The sequence below is a fragment of the Musca autumnalis genome, unplaced genomic scaffold (genome assembly GCF_047663935.1).
Source record: "Musca autumnalis isolate F117 unplaced genomic scaffold, ASM4766393v1 scaffold_5, whole genome shotgun sequence".
Lineage (NCBI taxonomy): Eukaryota > Metazoa > Arthropoda > Insecta > Diptera > Muscidae > Musca > Musca autumnalis.
Genome location: NW_027412088.1, coordinates 136412183 through 136433453, shown reverse-complemented (window position 1 = coordinate 136433453; position 21271 = coordinate 136412183). Strand labels below are relative to the sequence as shown.

Here is a 21271-nt window from a genome sequence, read left to right as displayed (position 1 = left end):
AACTATAGTATTCCCTGTCTTACCCCTTGGTAAACACCGCCAATTTTTTCCCACTAATAAATTAAAGTTGTTTTAATAAAATATTAAAACAACGACTATGGGATTAAGCCTGACTATTTTGAAAAACAAAAAAAAAATGTAAAAACTTTTACAAAATGCTGTTCGATAACAAACTTGTAAAGTAAAAGAGTGCGAATTTGGAGAGAATTGCGAGAGAATTTTGGAGAGTTTTGGAGACTTTTGTTACTGAGAACTTACAAGTTTTTGCAAGCAAAATTTTTCTTGTAAGAATTTGCAAGTTTGATCAGCTGATTTTAATTCGAATGTTTTGTGGCGGACATTGCAATGCTTGGCAAAAACATGAACAACATTTGGTTATTAAAATAATTACAAGATAAAAAAGAGAAGACTGAACTAAATAAATTATGGAAAATGGTTAATTTTGAAAATAACCTTCGATTGTTAAATTAAATAATATCCGCCAAACTTCTTGTTTGACAAGTAATCTGACTTCTTGCAAGTTTTTGCAAATTGTTGTTCGATAACATTCTGCAAATTTTTAGCTTCGAGAGAGTAAAATTAGAGGAGAAGTTACTGAGAACTTGCTGAGTAGTTGCAAGTACGTTTTACTTGCGAAGTTATCGTACAGACCTATTACTAGGTGTGTACGATAACCCAATAATTTGTATAAATTCGTACAAATTTTTACTGAATGCTGTTCGATAACAAAATTATCCGGCAAATGAGAGCGAGTTTGGAGAGATTTTTTGAGAGTTTTGTGACTGAGAACTTGCAAATTTTTGCTGGGAAAATTTGTCCCGCAAAAATTTGCAAGTCTGATCAGCTGACTTTTAATCACCTGTTCAATGTAAACAAATCGAAATGTTGACATTTTTGACCAAGAAAATTTCACAATTGAAATTGTTTTTAGATTCTAAAGCGTTGTCGATAGTATTAAAGCATTAAATAAGTAAACTGCAATTATAAAATTTATGTTTTTGTTCCGTTTGGTTTAAAATATCGAAAGAAACAAAAACAAATTTCATACATTTTCGGAAACAGCTGACTTTCTTGCAAGTTTCTGCAAAATGCTGTTCGATAACTTTCTGCAATTTTTCTTGCTTGAGAGAGTAAAATTCACTGAGAGAGGTTGCTGGAACTGACTGAGTAATTATTGCTGGGAAAGTTATCGTACACACCTACTCTCTACTTCTTATTTCTATTGCTTATCATAGAAAGCAAATATTCTTTCACGATGACAAACTATTTTCCTTGCAGAAGTTTTATCAAAATACTTCAGGTTTTGTATGGAAATTTAGCGAAATAGTAGAATAACTCAAAAAAAAAAAAAAAAAAAAAAAAATTCTCAAATGTTTCGTATTAAACCAATGGTAGGCAACATATTTTTCTATTGCATACTTTAGGGGGTGTCATTGTGTGAGTGCTATGTGCTATAGCAAAATATAAACTAAATCTTTGTAATTTTGGTCTCAAATGTTTCGACGCGTTGTTAGATTCTGTACGTATTTTTAAATTATTTTTTAGAGATTTTTATAGACCCTGAGTTAGAATAAATAAAATTTACTCCAAGATTTCTTCATTATTTTTTTATTTTCCGCTAAAATTATAGCAAATATTTAAGCATCTACGGATAGATATCAAATGCTATTGACGATTTATATATACATTTTCTTATTACAACACAAAGGGTATTTTTAAATATTTTTTCTTAATAAGGTATTAAATCCAATTTTGTGAACACGAACAGTTTTTAAACCACGATTTTTATACCAAAAAACGCGGATGTGCTCGCAAATTTTGTTTCAATGGAATTGTAAAGGAAATTTGAAATTTACCATATACCCTCGTTAGCATAAATGCTGAGGGTATAAAAACAATTGATCCACATAAATTAAAATAAAAATTCGGCCAGTTATTTTTGTTATGTATTTATTGTTTTGTTGTTCCAAAAACATCTTATAACTAAACTTAGATTTAATTCTTTGGATTCAAAATTATTATGAATAACATTTTAAACTTCTAATAAGTACAAAAGGCTTACACAATAAAATTACTAAATTACCTAGATTAGAAGAATTAAAGAGAGATTCTAAATGACTTTTCAAAAACCTTAAATTTTATGACTCATTTTGTTCTCCGGATATGTTTGTTTTGTTTGTTTGTTCGTTTTTTACTGACTTTAACAATGAAGTGAAATCTAAAACAGCCACATTTGAATACTTCTTAAAATATTGAATGAATGATAGATATATTGGACAGTTCCTGTAATCATCAGTATGAATTCAGCCTTAAGGCAGATACTAAGCTAAAAAGGTCTGTTGTTTTGAGTTACGAATAATTTATGTGATTATGGGTAAGTTTTCGAAATGTAACTGTTGGAATACTAACAGACCACATTAATGTGAACTTTTAAAACTTTTAAGCTTAAAAGTTCAACTCAACATCTACCTTTTCAATTTAATACAATACTACTTAGACGATGATGTTATTATTTACAAAGGAGTGAAGAAGATGAAATGGGTAAAGTTTATGGCAAACTTAAATGAAATATATAAATAGAGAATAGTTTAATATTATTAAGTAACTTAAGATGTAATAGTTTAGTGGTAAAGTTGTTGTTGTTTTTGTTGACTTTGAGCTTAAGGGAGCACTGTCCATTAACATTTGATAGGGACACAGACTGGGTGGTTTAACAAATGTGGTGAAATTCGGATAACGTATGATTTCAGAGGGCTAAAAAAGGAAAGGGGGAGCATGTTAAATTAGTATTTTTAAATATCAATAAAAAGATTCTAATACTCACAATTGATAGGGCATCATTGGACACACGACAGAATGTCATGTGTTTGCCATTTATCATGCTTTGTTCTACACGCTTTGTAAATAATGGTTCCGACCAAGGCAATTGATTGAGATGTGATAGGAAAGTGCGATCATGAAATTCAACTGGATCGGAAATAATTAATTTATCTGCAAAGAAATATTGGAAATGAATTAGTTCAGTTATTTTAAAATGTTTACACAAAATTTACTTACTTAGCAAGGATTCTTCATAAAGGATGTCTTCTTCGGTCATATTGGCACGGTTGGGTTTTGTTTTTGCATAAATAGTGTTTGGTATGTAGTCCAACACATTTCCATTGTAAAGGAATAAATTCTCAACATCTGTCATATTCAGCGAATAGAATTGATATACACCAAAAGTTTCGAAAAATTCTCTCACTGGTGTCATACTGTAGCAACCGGCCAAATCAATGCGTGGATAATAGGTAATGAAGGACAGACACATTTCCTGTTTGGTCGAATAACCACCAAAGGTTGGACGCTTTCGTGATGTGGTCTGCAGATAAAAGGCAGGTAGATATATTATAATAAAATGTTATTCTAAACCACATAAAATGTTATTCTAAACTAAGTAAGTTTGCCTCCTTCTTACCTCATATGCACAATCGGTTATAATATAGTCACCCGGCAGGACCACGGTTTCATTTTCCAATTGTCGAACTTGCTGGTAGTTGTAATCATAATTATCATCTTCAATGATTCTGGGTAATTCCTTGCCATTTCGTACGTGTCGTAGCGTCATTTTACGGCCAGCACGATGTGAATGTAAAGTTCCGGAAATTATTTTAATACCATCTTCAGGAAACATCTGTTGTGCAACACAAAATAAAAAAAATAACAAAAATGAATACCTGCATACATACATATATTTGGAAAGGTTATGGTTAAATTAAATAAAACACACATACCACGTTTGAACACGATGGACCACAAATACCAACATTACGATAGAGCTTTTGACCGGGTGGTATTAATTGGGTGTCGGATACGGATACTCCAGAAATCATAACACCACCATCATGTTTTCTCAAATGTTTGCTGTAGTGAATACGGAATCCGGAATGGTCAGTGGCTACAAAAATGAAAAGAGCAAACGAAATGAAAATGAAATTGGCAGTAAAAATAAAGAGAAAAGCTATTAGGATATGGTGTTACCTTGCAAAGCTAAAGGATTATCATAGTGTATTTCAAGCATATAGTATTTGGCACCGGTTTTACCGCCCACTGGTATACCAACATGGGGTGGCAAGAATTGACCTGCAAAACACAACATAAAAATAAAAGGGATCAATGTATGGTATATAACGGCATCTACGAACTGCAGCATTGTAAACAAATTGATTTGTTTGTTTTTTCTTCTCCGTTTTGTTATAACGACCAACAACTAACCTGTCGAGCCAATTGACCAGACGGCAACTGGTGTAATACATGCATCCCAATCGCGTGGCGTCAATAAATTGCTATTGCAAACAGCACCACTGCTCTTTACCCACACATCCCATGAAGCCGGATCAGAGCCAGGATATGATTTAGTAGAACATTCAAACAATGTCATGTGGTGTACCAGCGGTTGTGAGGATACGCTGCAAATAAATTACAAATATGAAAATTAATAAATTTCTCATTTTATAGAATGATGCGATTGAATAAAAGAGTGCAGGAGGAGAAAAACTAATCAATTTTGAAAATAAATTAACTCATTTTCGAAAGTATGCACAATCAACGAATAGATGGAATATTTATTGGTTAGAATTTAAAACGAAGATTTATTGATGGAAACTGCGTAGAAACTACCGATAAATTATGACGACACTGTATATGTAATATGTGTAAGGATGAAAATGCTTTTGATGATGGAAATGCTTTTGCAAACCAATATCATCGAAAAAAGTTCCGAAAAAAGGATAGATACAATTAACACGCTGTCTAGGAGGTACCTGAAGATGTGGATCGATATAGACCATATACGAACCTTTGTAGGAATTCGCTATCTTTTATCGATTAAAAAGTTACTGAATTCCTACCCTGATCTACTTCTGGAAGAAATATTTCAAAAAATATTGATATTTTTTGGGGAGGTTCCCAAAAGTGTGGACCGAAATATTACGAGTACCAAACTTAGGACCAAATCGGTTGATCCGTTCGAGAGTTACCATGCGCACCAAACAGCCAGACAGAAGGACTAAATCATGTCCGATTCTAATCGTATCAAAATGTATAAACCCTTGTTAGTATAAGGGATGAGAATATAAAAAAATTTCAAATATCACACTTGGTTTAAATTCTAGCCCGACGACAATAGAGAAGAAATATAGGCATAGTTAAAATTCCTTCTCGTTACTTCAAATGTTTTTATAGAATTAATTGCCAGTTTCTGTAAGACGATTCGAAATGAAATTCGTTCGAATTACTACCAAACTCTTGCTGTTGTAGAAAATATTTGTTTGATTAAAAACGAAAATTAATAAAATATTTTTAAATAACAGAAGTTTGGCAAAAAAATTGTATTCTACTAAAAAAAATTTTCATTTTTTTTGCAATTTCCATGCCAAATTTTGCACAATCTTTGCATGTCTAACCGTTTTTGATGAAGTGGGTTTTTGTCATCTAACCATACAAAAACACTCTTCTATTACGAATTGTTTATCGTCATTTCTTCTTCTTGTATTGGCAAACGACGTTTGCATTGCTCAGCATTATGTCTTTTGTAATGTCATTGTATTGGACTGATGCTTAAGTAATGCAGAGAAGGGGGTACAATGGGGAAAGTGGCAAGGACATAGTTCCAAACTGTCAATAAAAATGACATGAAACCTTTTGTCACAACAACAAATTTGTTTACAAAACTCATCAAATGAAGGGAACAGTTGATGTCAATACAAACCTTGCTCGTGTCAGTAATGCTTCGTAACCAATAATGTGATGCTTCTCGGTGAGACTGGGTGCTTTAACAATTTTACACCAATATAATGTGTCCATGGATGAGTCAATGGTAACCTGTTAGATAAAAAATAAAGTAAGTTTAAGAAGAAAAAATATATAAATTTATTTTTTTTGCTTACATTTTGTACTGTAACGTCCCATTTTTGTGTGTCTTGCTGATGTCTTGCTGCAGTTGTTGATGATGAGGAAGACGAGGAGCTGCCATGATTTTTACGAAACATTGGCCCCAGCAAATGTAGTGGTTTGAACCCTCGATTCTTACCATGACCCTTTAAATTTCCATGTATGGGATCAGTGTCACCAAAAGCCCATAAAACTTTTATTGTGTCGGTCTGCAAAATAAGAGAGAAAACGTGAAAAAGAATCAATTATGAAATAGAAACAAGTCAAAAAATGTTGAACATATTTTTCTATTTCAATAGATACATGAAATGGATTAAGCGGTTTTTTACAAGTCACCGATATCTTATAATACTTAATGCTTCATTGAACAATATTGGCTGATAGGATTTGCCTTGACAGTTGCAATAACTAATTTTTATTTTGTTTTTATTGTTCTCTTCAACCTTTTCATTTTTAAGTAAATGAACGATTTTATGGAGCAAGACACAAGAAATTACGAGGCAAATTAACAAAAAGACTTCAAGCTCGATAAAATCTTTCGTTTATTTAATTTTTAATTTCCTTTTACATCCGTAACGACTTCGTGCGTTAACGACAAAAAGTTACACAAATCCAATAACTGATCACTTGAGTTGTTCGGTTAATCGATATTTTAATTAACACCAATAACTTCACGCAGCCATAAAATAAATCGGTTATTGATTTTTATCTCTCCTTTATCCTCTGATTCTTTTGGGAATGAGAGGAGATAGAATTCTCTTCACTTTACTTAGAACAGTTTTACAGTTAAGCGTAAACAAATTCTCGTTAAAACAAAAAAACTATTTTTTATTATGTCGAAAATAAATGGTAATTTTATACTTGAATAATTTTAAATTTACAAAGCTGATATCTTAATGGAATTTCTATGGTATTTTTTCATGAGAACGAACATCTTGTTATTTCACGCCTTTTCTAGCTCTTACATGCGTCCAACAAAATGACATCTGTTCCCTACGCATTGTCTGCACCATGGCTGGTGACAATAAAAAACATGAATTGGAAGAGGTGGATTGTTATGGTAATACAGCCCTATTAAAGGCATGTTACCTGGGTAAATTGGAAGCTGCTATAACCCTATTACAATTTGGTGCTAATGTCAGAGCTGTTAATCATTATGGTAAGAAAGGGATGAGAGAGTAAGCCAGCAAATAATAACCATGACTCTCGTTTATACACAAACACAGGACAAAATGCTTTGACCTTGGCAACATGTTCGGGTAATATGGATTTAATAAGGGAATTGTTGCGCTATTGTTCGTACAGAGAATTTAATAACAGCACCCTGACACCGGCATTGTGTGTTGCCACAATGCGCCAAAATTGGCCTCTGGTTAAGTTCTACGAGGATTTAGATAATCACAATAGTGAAGATATACAGACGGCTCACGGTAAGAATGGCTGGCAATAAATGCTGTGAATAAATATTGAAAAAAAAAAAAACAGAATAAATTATTTTGGAATTTTTACAGGTTTAAATTGTGAGGATATTATGTCGTTCTTTAATCTACGTAAGCCAGTGGCCACAAAACAGTTTAAATCCATACATATCTAGCCGTATAAGTTTTCATGTATTCATTGTTTATATTCTTTTTATGTTTTTTTTGTAATTTAAATAAATGGAATTTTTTATAATTCAATTTGTTTTTGTCTGTTTTTATGGCTTTACTACTTACTCCCAATGGTATATCGTAGGGGTCACATGTTTCAATTGGTCTATAAAATTCCACCTGTGTATGAGTGCCATTTTGAAAGCCATCCAAGACAATATAATTTTGTGTATCATCTTGGATGGGAGCTGCATTTCGATCCGTAAATGAACCATGACAATCCTGAAAAATTAAAAGAAGAAGTGAATGTTAGAATTGAGTTGAAAACAAATAAATAGTAAGTTTGGTTGCTTATTTTCCTGCAACAATTTCGCAGTAACTTCTTTTTCGGACAGTAAAGGCGCATTTAGACTGAACCCTAATATAATGATAAAGTACATTATCTCGATTAATTTGACGTAAAATGTATAAAAATGTATAAACACTCCTGCCACAAAAATCAGGACACGAAAAATTATTGTAACACATCGAAATATTTTTAGAAGACTCTATAAGTTATATATGTTCTTGATCTAAATCTATGCCGGAGACCCTATAATGTATATATGTTCTTGATCTAAATCTATACAAGCATATACATATAACCACCTAGGATGTTTGGTATTGAAAATGGGCTATATCGGTCCGCGTTTTGCTATAGCCTTCATATGACGGTACCTCCCGATTTTCGGTTTTAGCCTCATTATCACACCAACATAACTGAAATTTAGTATTTAGTTAGTATTCAGTACAGGCTAACGTTTGATATAGCCACCATAGAACTGCACCGCCCGACTTTCGATATTTTCAGGGTTTAGCCGCATTCACAACAGAAATGGTTGCCATTTAGTATTTATTCTTCCTTGGGCCCACAAAACTTTTCCCCAGCAACTTTTCAGTACAGTTTCACGTTTTGATATAGTCCCCATATAACGATATCCCCCGATTTTCGGTATTTAAAAGGGTTTATTCTCATTATCACACCGAAATGGCTGAAAATTGGTATTTAGTCAGAAGAATTGGGGCAACAAATCGTTTCCTCAGAAATTTGTCGGTACAGATGTAAATTTTGATATAGCCCCATAGAACAATACTTCAAGGTTTTCAGTATTTTGAAGGCTTTAGCCAAATTCTTTAACCGAATTGACTGACATTTGGCACTTAGTCTTCGATATGGGAATAAAACATTCCTCCTTTGTGTGTGGGTATCGATGTTTTAATATAGCCCCCATATAAAAGGTATACCCGATTTTCAGAATGTTTTAAGGATTTTAGCTTATTTTTCATACAAAAATGGCAGTAGTTCGTCATTTAAGGTTCCAAGGGGTCAGACAATTTCTCTATGAAAAATTAACGCCATATGTCCACATTCTGGTATTACCCCCATATCACGATACATGACGATTTTAGCTACTTTGAGGTCTTTAACCAGCAAAAATTTGGATCCGGTAGTCATTACTTAACCCTTTACAAAGTAATGTAAACAAGCTTCTTTTCGCATTACAAGTAATCTGAAAAAACCTACTTACTTTACTGCTCACTAAGTAATGACGACTGTGGCACAGCGAGTGTGTGTCCGACTATAAATCCTACGGTTGTGTGTTCAACGCTCGCCGTCGGCACGCGAGTTTTTTTTTAATTAAAAAATAACATTTCGTGGTGCACATGTGTACTGCACATTTAAGTTCTTAAGCAACCCTTAATATTCGTGTGCGTCGCATAGTGTGTAGTGTCTTGGCTTGAAATCAGAGGGTTCGTGGGTTCAATTCGGGCAGACAGCGAAATAAAATAAAGTAAAATAAAAGTAAGAAGTGTGATAAAATTAAAAACATCAACTGTTCTAAAAATATAATTTTTTTCACCTTACTTTTCAACTTCTAGTGGCCACAGAATAACTAGTTATTCTAGTGGTCATAAAATAACTACAAACTGAGTGCGACATGCCCTTGTAAAAATAATGGGGAAGAAAGGGGGTTTGAGTGTAGATACGGCTGCCAAAAATCCCTTACGAAACCCATAATTTTGGGAGGACTTTTTTTGCTGGGTAGCTACATTTCCGACCAAAATAGCTCTAATTTGCAATTTAAGATTTCTAGTGGATAAAAAAACTTATCCACAAAAAATGTAAGCATGCTACTTTCACATATAACGGTTCTTTCCGACCGATGTTGCTGTAATTTCGTACATCGGGTTCTCAGATTGGAAAATAAACGATAAACGTCTTTTATACGAATCCTAGAAAAATTTGTGATAGAAGGAAGTTGTCTCCATGCTGTTGAAATTATTTCAATTAAATTGGACCATAAAACAGCTGATTGTAGTTGTAAGATGTTTCTAGAAGAAATTTGTTCCGCAAAATCTTTCAATCACTCGGTAAAAGAACTGTCAAAATTTCTCTCTTGAATTCCCCTCTTCTATTGGGGTTTTGTGTTCACAGACAACATTAATAACAACAGTAACAATTTGTTTGTTTGGGTTATGAGACAGACCTATTATTTATTAAAAAAAAAGCAATTTGTTGGCATAACTAGTAGATGATACGAAATATTTTTATTTTATTTATTTATTTGCTTTGCAATTGAAGCCAGTTAACAATTCTATGGCCAATGTAAAGATAATTACAAAGAATATACCTGAATATCATAGCTACTCGAATTTGATATTTGGTCTGTCTCTTTACTTTTAAAAATGGTAAAAGTAGCAAAAGTTGTGAATTCTATGGTATTTGAAGTAAGGGAAGCTTTTCCAGTAAAAACTTGAAGATTCAAAAATGCCACAATTTTTATACTTTTCGCACCGTATCTCCAAAACCGTTAATTTATTCTGAATATTTTCTTTTGGAAAAATATATATTATTATATATGGAATATAATACACAACTCTTCAGAACATGTCATTGTTGTAAAATGCCTCTATCCCTTTGTTTTCAGTACATTTTTCAACGACGATTTAATAAAAATGTCAATAATGTAGTGAAATGCGAGAATAAACTGTTGGTGTGAACTGTGTTTGAAATACGTGTTGTAAAATATATGATGCAAAATACCGCTGAAACAACATGAAGTAAGCACTTTAGAGTTTCAGAATGTTGTAAGGAATTGTTGAGAACTTTATTTGGAAGATTTTTGCAAAAAGTTACTTGGTTCAACTCCCAATAGTTTAGCCGATACTGACCAGAATTTCAGCAATTATGTAAAATTTACTATATTTTATAGATTTTGATGCCCTAGGTGGAGTTTTTCTTATGTGGTTTTTTGAAGAGATAAGTTCTACTAGTTTAGGGCTACAATATTGCTAAAGACAGCAAGGCCAAATTCCTATTCGTTTCTGAGATAAAGGCCCGATAAATGCAAAAAAAGTGTAGATTTAGCCCGGTTTAGATGAGGCCATAAAATACGAACTGGATCTGACAGGACAAAACCCTACTAGGGTTTTTATAGTCTAAATATGTACTTTCAAAAAATGCATACTAGAAGTTGTTTGCATTTTCAGTGTTGCATAGTGTTATTAAGGAAATATGTACGTTATTGAGTGAAGATATACGATTAACTCTATCATGAGTAATAGTTCGTTTACATTTACATCTGCATCCCAAATCCAATGGATTTTATTTGACGTATACGCAACGAATTTGACATTTGAAATCTACTCGATTTCGTTAATGTTAAAGCATTACAGCAAACTCTTCATATATTTTTTGACGATTTTCAGTTATACTTTGTGCTTTAATCGTCAATATTAACATTAATAACAGTGGCTAATCCTTTGGCAAAGGTGTTGAGAACAACAACACATCACTCCACTGCTGACATTCATCCATCCATTTGCTGCCACCACTAAGTTTTATTTATTAGCTCCTCAAAAACCAAAATCATTTATTTACAAAAGTCTCTTCTGAATAAAAGCAGCAGCAGTAGTTGATCGTTTGGTGTTTGGTGTAAAACTTCTCATTTTTAATATTTTTTGGTTTATTTTCTCCACATTGCATATTCCGCAAAATTCCCACATGCTGAAGTGACATAGTTTGTCATAGTCATTCATTCTCCCAGCCGCCTTACTGACTGTTTTACTCTTTCATTTTGTTCCCTCCAAACTTTGGTAGGTTTTGTTTTTTATTTTTTTTTCTGGCGTGGGACAATGAAACAATAATTCAAACTGTCACCTGACGAGACATACGAAATGTAATAAAAAAGTCTAAGCACCAAAGACAATGATTAAGAATGAAGGAGCGAACTGCTCACAATAAAAGCAACAACACCAACCACATACTCTATATGAAGTGAAGAGAAATATAAATGAAATCAACTTAAACGGGGCTTTGAATTAATAAAACGAGAAAAAACTGTAGAAAACAAAGAGCAAAAATGTGAATACGACCAGTATTGTTCTTTATCACACCAAGAAAATATTCTATTTTTACAGAACAATTTGAGACAATGCATTGTTGTTGTTGGTGTTAAACATTTACAACGTTGATTGTCCTACATCATCAACATATCATGTGAACAGAATTAATTTAATGGATTCACTTCATATAGACAATGATGGTGATAAAGAAGACGGCTTATTCATATTCACAACTTACTGTTGTTTTAAAGTCGATTACAGCAATAATATGTAGTAGGTTAGATAGTTAAATGTGGGTTGTTGTTAGTGTGACTATATTTATAGTGGCTTCTAAAAATCATTTTGATATTCAGTTATGTTATTTCAAACCACACATAGAAGTTAATAAAACATACACTGCCGGACTCCTTAACTGAAACCTCCTTGGTACTGCCCAATTGAGAGAGTTGTTATTTGTTCGTTTTACAATATCTATGGGCTGACGTAGGGTATGAAAGATACCAAGCAACGGTCCTGTTAAAGCTAGTGAGCTAACATGTGCCGCGCGCTCGCCCATAAGAACGATAAAAACTGACTAGGCGTCGAGATAGTAACCCACATGCTACTATGAAAAAAAAAACAAGGAAAAGAAAATACAAACCCCTCTAAGTTGATGACCTCACAAACGTTTTAAGAACCATGAGCGGCGCATCAGCACCTGGAATGTTCGCACTCTTTATAGAGAAGGTGCAGTTTGCGCACTGGCAGATGTACTTGAAAAATACAAGGCCGATATTTTTGCCATATATACGACCCACTGTATTATAGCTGTCATTCAAAATGGCACCTGCCTATCTCCAGTCCAACACGGAAGTTGGACATCGGAAAGTTGCAATCACAAGAGATAACCACAGCATATTGTACTCAACTTGCCCAATTGCTCAATGAAAGCACCCCTTGTCCCGATACACATTAGTACAGTGTCATAGCATTGATCACTCCATGAAAACATACGCAAAATCCATTCGTTAATACTAGAGGCCTCCAAAAACGAATCCATGGTATGACCAGGGCTACTCTACAATCGGGAGAAAAGGAGAGAAAAACTTCTTTTCCGCAAGAAAAAGGGAGAAATAGAAAAGCGGGAGTGTGAAAAAATCGAGATGTACAGGAGCCAGAATGAATTCCGAAAATTCAAACAAAGAGTGAAAGAAACATCAAAGAGTCCAACAAGGTTATTTAGCATTTTTCAAAACTGTTGGTATTCAATACTAGCGAAGACGACGAAGATCCATGCCAAGTATCCAATTCCAAAAGATGGTATTGAGTGTCCAAGATGAAGTAAATACAGCAATAATAAGGCAGAAGGAGTCGAGCTGTTCAAACTGGATGCAACACGCTGATAAGGTGTATGTATCAGCTAACTATACGCGACGATTGGAATCTGAGCATCCTGAGTTTCGTCAACAAGAAAGAAGGTAAGACTGTATACTAGGGTTATGACTTTTTACAACCTCATATCCCTGTATGATATTTTGATGAGTTTTTACCTAAGATTACATAAAATCTTAATTATAAAGTGATTCGGTAAAAAAAGCTTCCGCACAAAAAGCTTTTAAAGTTTTTTTTTATTTCTCAGAACTTTTGAAAATTTTTTGAAGTCACTGTAAGCAGCTATTTAACTGAAAACATATCTAAAATGACATAACCGCTTGTTTCTCACTAATTTTATCATCGAATTATAACATATATATAATTTTATATTATATATAACTTTATTTCATATATCATAATTTTTTTTTTTTAAATTTGAGTGGAATAAATGTTATTTTTTTCATTAATAGGTAAAAGGCAATCCATTCGTGCAACAGGAAATAATTTTTGAGATTTTTTTTCATTTCATAGAATTTTTTCAAAAAAAAAAAAAAAATCAAAGTGGTCTGTGCGGAACCTTTTGTATAATAAAGTGGAATGAATGTTATTTTAGGCAAAAGTTCATTCATTCTCACTACAGAAAATCACTTTTGAGAAAAAATGTCAAAAAGTCATAACCTTACTGTATACTCTAACTATAAGGGGAAAAAATCTGTTCCCAAGGGTTGATCAGTAAAAGAAGTAACTGTTGATCAGTACTTTTAAAAAAGTCGAAAGAGAATCTGCTAATAAGGATATGACAGTAAAAACCGATAAGACCAAGTTGATGGTATCGAGGCGCAATGCGTCCGCAGAATTCGGTTAAATTGTGGAAGTTGTTACCTATAATTTTAAGGTAGTTAAAGATTTCGTTTACCTCGGCACCGCTATAAACACAACAAACAACATCAGTCGTGAAGTAAAAAAGACGAGTAGTATTGGCCAACATATACTAATTTGGCATAAGTAAAGCAACATCTTGTCGTCGACTTTACAAAACACTGATTCTACCCATGCTAATGTATGGTTCGGAAGCCTGGGTACAAGCGCAAGAAGATAGGACACAGCTTGGTGGTTTTGAGTGAAAAATTCTTCGAAAGTTCTACGTGTCAATATGCGCTGACGGTAAATATCGACGTCATATGAACCATGTGCTGTATTTGCTCTACAACGACATCAGCACAGTTAAACGTATCGAGATACAGCGATTGCGTTGGCTAGACCATGTCAGAAGAATGAGTGGTGATGAACCCGCTAAAAGACGTATAAATACGGGTCGTATGGTGGTAGACACAGAACTGGAAGGCCAAGGCTTCGTTGGAGTGAACAAGTGAAACGCGACATCGGAAAACTCCATATCCCAGATGGGAAAATACAACAACAAACAGAGAGGAATAATGATATTTTCTCGACATATGGAACAAATGTTCTGTAAAAGTCCAGCTAAGTAAGTAAGTATTTGATCTCAGAATATGATTGCTCCAACAATTATCCAAATAATTAGGAATGGTGGGAGGATATTATTCGTGTAACCGGCATTGGATCTGTCTATAGACTATTTAGGTCTGCTCCTACTGATACTAGTAAAATTTATTAGAATTCTGAAGTTTGAAAAGTTAAGATGCCAAAAACACCAGAGGCAAAACCAACTGACATGTTTTTACTTGTTTTTTTTTTATCTAAAAAAATTGATCAGCTGAAAGTCAGTAGTAGTGTCGTAGGCCCGAATATAGACCTTTTTTGTTACAGTTTTGGATTCGCCATTTGCAAAATTATTACAACATCCTCAGCATTTCTAATTCCCAAGGGTTTATTTGACATTATTACAATCCAATAATAATCACTTGAGGTCAATAGTATCATATTATTTCTCTAGGTTTCTTATCGGCCACATCATTATTACCACAGCTTTCGAAAAGTATTCACACCTAACATAAACATGCTGCCAGGCAAACCTAAGCAATGTAATTTGTAACCTTTCCTACTAGGCCTTTAAATGTTATTTCGAGATTTTAATCATTTCGGATTTTATTTATGCACTAACTTACCACAAAAATGCCTTGTGTTGTTTTCGTTTAGAAAGTTTACAGCAAAATGCCTTAATCATTGTTTTTTCTCTTGGTCCTTCGTTCGTGCCGGAGAAAAATTAAAATAAGGTCAACATAACACTTGAAATGGAAGAAATCCAACTTCCTGCCATTTATTTTATCAACAAAAAGTTTAGGCAATTAACACCCCATCAGAAATTGACGTAGAAACACAGGGACGCAGACAATGGCCAAAGACCCCCCTCCCCCAACAAAAATACCCTTTGAATTTCTAAATTAACTCATTTTAAAAATATAAAATGCTTTGATATTTTGTAGGGATTTTTTAAAAAAAATATTTTTTGCATTAGTTGTTTGCTCTTTGCTTTCAGTCTTTCCTTTACTAAACCACCGCAGATGAAAATTGAAAATTATTGTTACAATAACGTATGAGGGTGAATATATCTGTTCTATTGGCGTCAATTATGACCACCGAACTTTTTTTCCTCGCCAAGAAAAAGATACTTCTCATAAAGAATAAAACAAAAACCATGCTAAAAAGTAAACCTAATTTACAACAAAAACAGCTTCGTTGAAGTTTGCCACATGAAGAGGTTTCCTGTTTGCAGAACTCAAGACAGTGGAAATCCTGTGGTATTATGGGGCTTTTGTTAGAGTGAAGTATTTTATGAAAAGTGAGGGTGAGGGAAAGTGTGTAATATTGTAATTCACAAGAAAGGTACACATTTCACTTTTAAAATTTGTTTTTTTTCTCGCCCAAATGTTGATACTTTCTAGGTCTAAAAAGGGAAATAATAACCTAAAGTGGCTGTTTGTATACCCGGCTGTTTGTTGTCTTTTAACAGCTTAGACAACAGTTGAGTGTAATGAGACTACTGATGCGGTAAATTTATTGGAGAAAAATATGATTTTCACAAATTTATTTTTGTACTTGTTCAACCAGACCTTTTCAAATAGAATCATCTCTCATTGGATTATTTACAAGTTATTTCTTCTCTTTCCCCACGACAACCTTGGTCTATTGTCTGTAAAATATTGTCATTAATATGATTTCAAACAATCAATCAAATTTGTTGTTTATTTCATTATTATAATTGGATTACGATTTTGGGCTGGTGCTACTACTACCTACCTACAACTGCCATTGGAGCTTCTTTACAAAAAATGTTCTTGAAACAATGGTATCGCTTCAATAACAACCCTTTTTGATGTTTGATGTTCTAAGAATTTATTAAAAATTTGTTTTACTTATAATAGAGGCAGGAGTATCCCAAAAATTCATTGAACCCTTTTCATTGTTTTGAGAGATAACACTTCTTTGCGACTAACTTTGATTTGCTCATTTGAAATTGATAAATCCTTTTGATAAATTCTATAATGTGCAAAAGGCTAAAAGGCATTTCAAAATGTAATTAGAAAAATATATCATTAATTATAACGCAAACAAGAAGAAGATACGGGTGCTGGGCTAAAGTTTTAAATTGAGATTAACAAGTTGAACAGCAACATTGAATTCATTAACGTTCACAATTTATTTTATTTCAAATCTACTAAAAGATTTACATAAAAGTTTAGCGTCATGTTTTTTGTTGTTGTTCTTTTTTGGCTCAGCTTTCAGTTCCAGACTAAATCAAATGCTGATTGACATCTGTCGTTTATTGTCAAAATCAATGATGCTTTTGTAACACACGCATGTTAGTCGCTTTGAAGGCTATGTAATGCCTTTAACATTGTTGTCATATTGAAACATATGCTTACTTTGCATTGTTTTTTTGGGTTTTGTGCTGCTCCCCCTTTGATAATGCCTTCCTGATGAATATTTGTGTCAACTGTAAAACCCCAGCATTTTGTACTTTTTTGCATACATTTGTATCGACCTACAAAAATTTGTCACATTTCAACAATATTTATTTCATACATCTACTTACTATATTCATGTGAATGCCAGAATATCGGGCTGGGTTGGGATAAGCCTTAAAAAGGAGGCCACTTTCATTTCAAATTTAAATCAATGCAGAAAACATTCATCTATTTTTTGGGTTTACATTTATGTAGTTGGCTTATAGTAGGTTTACATTGTACTGAATAAGAAATCTAATCTGGATACAAATTTGTACTTTGTACATAAATCCTCATAATGTATGTTTACGCCGCAGAAAGATCGAATATTAACATGATATTAAAAGCTATAACTTATTTAGCTGATTTCAATTAATTTTCTCGTAGGTAAGTTTGAATATTTTCATTGGGAAAAACCTTGTAAAGTAGAGGATATGTGTTATGCACATTAACTGTCATTATCACCCATATGTATTCATTTGTACGTCCGAGTTGTCATTTACAATGGATTTATTACATTTGCTTTCACACCTGCTTATATAAATGTCAACAAAATCTTTTTAAACGGCCTATTAGTCGAACTAAAAAAATTTCAATTCCTCTCTATTCGTTGCTTTATTTTTCCAATTTGGAACACCGCGTTTTCGATCTCGTCTTCCACTTGTTTACTCCATCAAAGCATTGGGCTTCCAGTTATGCATGTACCGCCATGCGGCTCGTATTTATATGCCTTTTTAGCGACTCACTCGCTTATTCTTGTGACATGGCTTAGCCAACGCAGTCGTTTTACTGATGCCAATGTCGTCGGCATAAGCAAGTAACATGTGACTATTGGTGTATATTATGGCATTTCTTTAAACTTTTCCCTCTCGTATAACCAGGATGTTGTTGTTGAGCACCGTGTATCAGTTAATATAATAATAATTTTAGGAGAGTACCAAATTCAGACATGGCTGTCGAATACCTTTGGCCTATAGGACTTCTGAAGACTGCTTTATAATCGACAAAAAATGGTAAGTATCTACATATATCTCTTGGTTCTCTTCCAGGATTTACCGCATGTGAAATACCTGGTCAATGGTCAAGATTTTCCAGGTCTAATACCGCATTGGTATGGCCCAACAATTTCGTTGACCATAAGCTTCAGTCGTTTACATAATATCCCTATAAGATAGTGATCTTATAAGCAATAGGGACCAGACTTATGGTCATATAGTTGGATTGATTACTGCCTTCACCTCTTGTCTTGTACGGGCGGTACACATTCAATGCCATCTTCAAAGTTTGGATCTGTGGTATCTTCGATGTCTTCGGTAGTATTGGACACCAACAGTTTGGAAAAGTTTTCTTATCCACACTAGAGTAATTTCAATGAAATTTTGACATGAAACTTTGCATTTTTTGGGAAAAATTCATAATTTCAAGAAACTAGTGTACACGGTTTCATGCACGCAGAGAAAAAATATGATTCATGCCACCATATTTTGAAAGAAAAATATATTTTATAAATATATGGTAACCTCTATCATATTCTAATAATACAATTTTTAAAATATTTTAAAATGTTGTGGTAGCAGGAGAAACATGTTGTGGTTGCCTCTAATAAGTAGTATTTTTATTGGAATTATACTGTAACTTTGTGATTAATTGCCCATTAAAAGATTTTTCAATATATTGTAAATAAAAGTTTTATTTATTTAAGAACAATTGGGATATAATAGAATAAAGAAGTATATAATATAGAATACACTTATACTTTATAACAATAAAACACCATTCTGTTCTCTCTGTTGTCTCTCCGTTTGGTCCATACTTAAACCGATCACATGTTTATGTTGGAGAGCTTTATGAAACAACAACATACGTTTAGGTTATATGTACATACATACTTTCTTTTGTTTGTTTTTTTCGATCACTTGCATACGATTTCTATTAATTATTTAATGTGGGGTCATTGACAAAACGATGCGCAATTTGCACGAAATATTCGGAGATTCTTTTTATTTATGAAGTGTTTGTTACTTAAAAAATGAAACACAACTCCGGCACTGATATCTTTTTGTCACTTTTTGATTTTTCTTTTTACACATTTTCATATCTTCATTCACAAATAAATTGTAGTCATTAATACCGTCAAAAACACTCGAACTATTTCATTCTTTGTTTGGAATGCTGTTTTTACTAATTTTATACCATTCATTTAAATGAAGATTAAACAAAATTTACAACATTTTTGCTCAGCGGCAGAACAACTAATGAGAGAACATTTGCTTTTGGCAGTGAACAGCTGTTGTGGTGCATCGGCAAATTTCCTAGTTTTTGACACTTCATATGTCAAGTTAAGCATATTGTGGTTGGATTGGCCATCAGATAATTATGAAAATATTACCATATATCGAAATTTTGTGATTTCTTGTTGTTTTATATGGCGAACAGAATCAAAATTTGCAATATACATTATCTCCTTTAAAATAATATGTGCGCCGAAAAAATTATTTGGTGCCAGACAAAATAATATTTTGCCCACCACCAGTTAAAAAAATATTTTTTCTCTGCGTGTGTGTTCTGTAATTTTGCTTTGCTGCAATATTCGTATGAAACAAACAGACCGTTTTATTTTACATGATGAAATTATAAGGTGGCGTAAAACGACCAGCTGATTGGTTTCAATCTGTCAATTTGTTTGTTATTGTGAATCATTTGTATGAAAACGTAAACAAACATTTTGACATATTGAAGAATTTTCGGCCAAAATAGAGTTGTTGTTGTGCTACTTACGTGACCTTATAAATAGATCTTGTTTATTTTACATTTTCTTTTACTTTCATGTAAAAATTTCAGTGAAATTACTCTAAGTGTGACCCGGGACTAATCAAATTACCTTGCTCGTCTTTACAGGAGGATGTAATTGTAGCAAGCCATCAGGTTGATGTTTCACATTTTGGCAGAATTTTCGGACTTCATTCTGGCTCCTGTACAATTTGATATCACATTCCCGCTTCACCATTTCTCTCTGGACTTCTGTTGTGTAACCGAAATTAATTTTTCCAAAAAAAATATTTATCAGAATTTTTCTAGAACTTTTTGAATTTTCGGGAAGTATGAACTTTTTGAAATTTTGTGACCTTTATATTAATAATTGAGGCGGAATTGTGGATGTGGGGATATTTTCAGTCCACAAGCAACTCGAAACTCTATAAAAATTTTTAATCATTGAGAAGTCGAAAGGGCAAAATAACAGCTAATTCGGCTGAAAAATAAGACTAAAATTCTCAAAATACAATAAATCTGCAGGTAAGGCAAACATGTTTGGTAAAGAGACTTCACTAAGAACCCTAAATTTAAGCATACAGCTAATTTTACTGCAAACAGGTCTCAACTTGTACTTAAGCCAAAATGTTTGAACTTCTGTGGTAATGGTACCAGAACCAGGACGACTAGTCCGATATACACAATCTTCGAATTAAAAGTAAGTTTGGAAGTACTACTACGCTGTGCAAAATTTGGTACTACCTTCCCTACCACGGAATCCTACTTTCCCAGGGAATCTGCTTGTACAATCCTCCAAGGGAGCTCGCGCTCAATGAGATCAATGACGCGGCAAATTCATATTTTTTTTGTTTGGACACGCACTTTCCCGTTCGGCCACATGGAGATTTCTTAAGAACTAGCCTTTATGGCCACCTACTTTTCGTCTTGATAACAATAGCGAATATCTTATAAACTCAATACTGCTAATTTCTGATACAGCTCCAGGGAATCAACCCATTATGGTTAGCGAAAATTTAAATATACCATTTTGTGTAAACTTGATACATTTACTACTTCTTATACGTTTTATACAGGTATATGAAAATTTTGCATTAAATGAGAAGAAACTCCTTGATTGCCTCTATATGAAAAATACTTCCCAGTTTTTTTTTATATTTTGAAGATATTATTATATTTTGGACTTTTAGTAGAAATTGAGGGAGGTGGCCTTGTTTTTTGTTCATAACTGTATGTCTCTTTTATCCCGCCATATATACATTAGCGTTATGACTTTTTGACCTTTTTCTCAACATTGATTTCTCATTTGTCTATACA

The 21271-nt window shown here is 33.2% G+C and overlaps 2 protein-coding genes across 4 annotated transcripts in view; one reads left to right on the top strand and one right to left on the bottom strand.

Moving 5' to 3' along the window:
• Positions 1 to 1936: 1936 nt before the first annotated feature.
• The window catches only part of LOC141404603 (MOXD1 homolog 1), a 45168-nt gene continuing 25833 nt past the window's right edge, over positions 1937 to 21271 (bottom strand). For both annotated transcript variants that reach the window (XM_073988066.1, XM_073988067.1), the window contains 10 exons: positions 7647 to 7802; positions 5928 to 6140; positions 5750 to 5862; positions 4255 to 4448; positions 4021 to 4122; positions 3774 to 3937; positions 3458 to 3673; positions 3058 to 3361; positions 2825 to 2991; positions 1937 to 2754 (listed from right to left, as the gene is read on the bottom strand). In XM_073988066.1, the coding sequence (XP_073844167.1) occupies positions 2560 to 2754; positions 2825 to 2991; positions 3058 to 3361; positions 3458 to 3673; positions 3774 to 3937; positions 4021 to 4122; positions 4255 to 4448; positions 5750 to 5862; positions 5928 to 6140; positions 7647 to 7802 (1824 nt within the window). In that variant the 3' untranslated portion in view covers positions 1937 to 2559. The remainder of the gene's footprint in view (positions 2755 to 2824; positions 2992 to 3057; positions 3362 to 3457; positions 3674 to 3773; positions 3938 to 4020; positions 4123 to 4254; positions 4449 to 5749; positions 5863 to 5927; positions 6141 to 7646; positions 7803 to 21271) is intronic.
• On the top strand, positions 6664 to 7610 carry plu (plutonium). Of its 2 annotated transcripts, none has more exons than XM_073988069.1 (4): positions 6664 to 6780; positions 6890 to 7090; positions 7158 to 7361; positions 7443 to 7610. In XM_073988069.1, exons 1-4 carry the CDS (start codon positions 6765 to 6767, stop codon positions 7523 to 7525), a joined length of 504 nt encoding a protein of 167 aa, XP_073844170.1. In that variant the 5' UTR covers positions 6664 to 6764; the 3' UTR covers positions 7526 to 7610. The 2 variants fall into 2 exon arrangements, with proteins under 2 accessions (XP_073844170.1, XP_073844169.1); XM_073988068.1 differs by having other exon boundaries at positions 6680 to 6780; positions 6857 to 7090.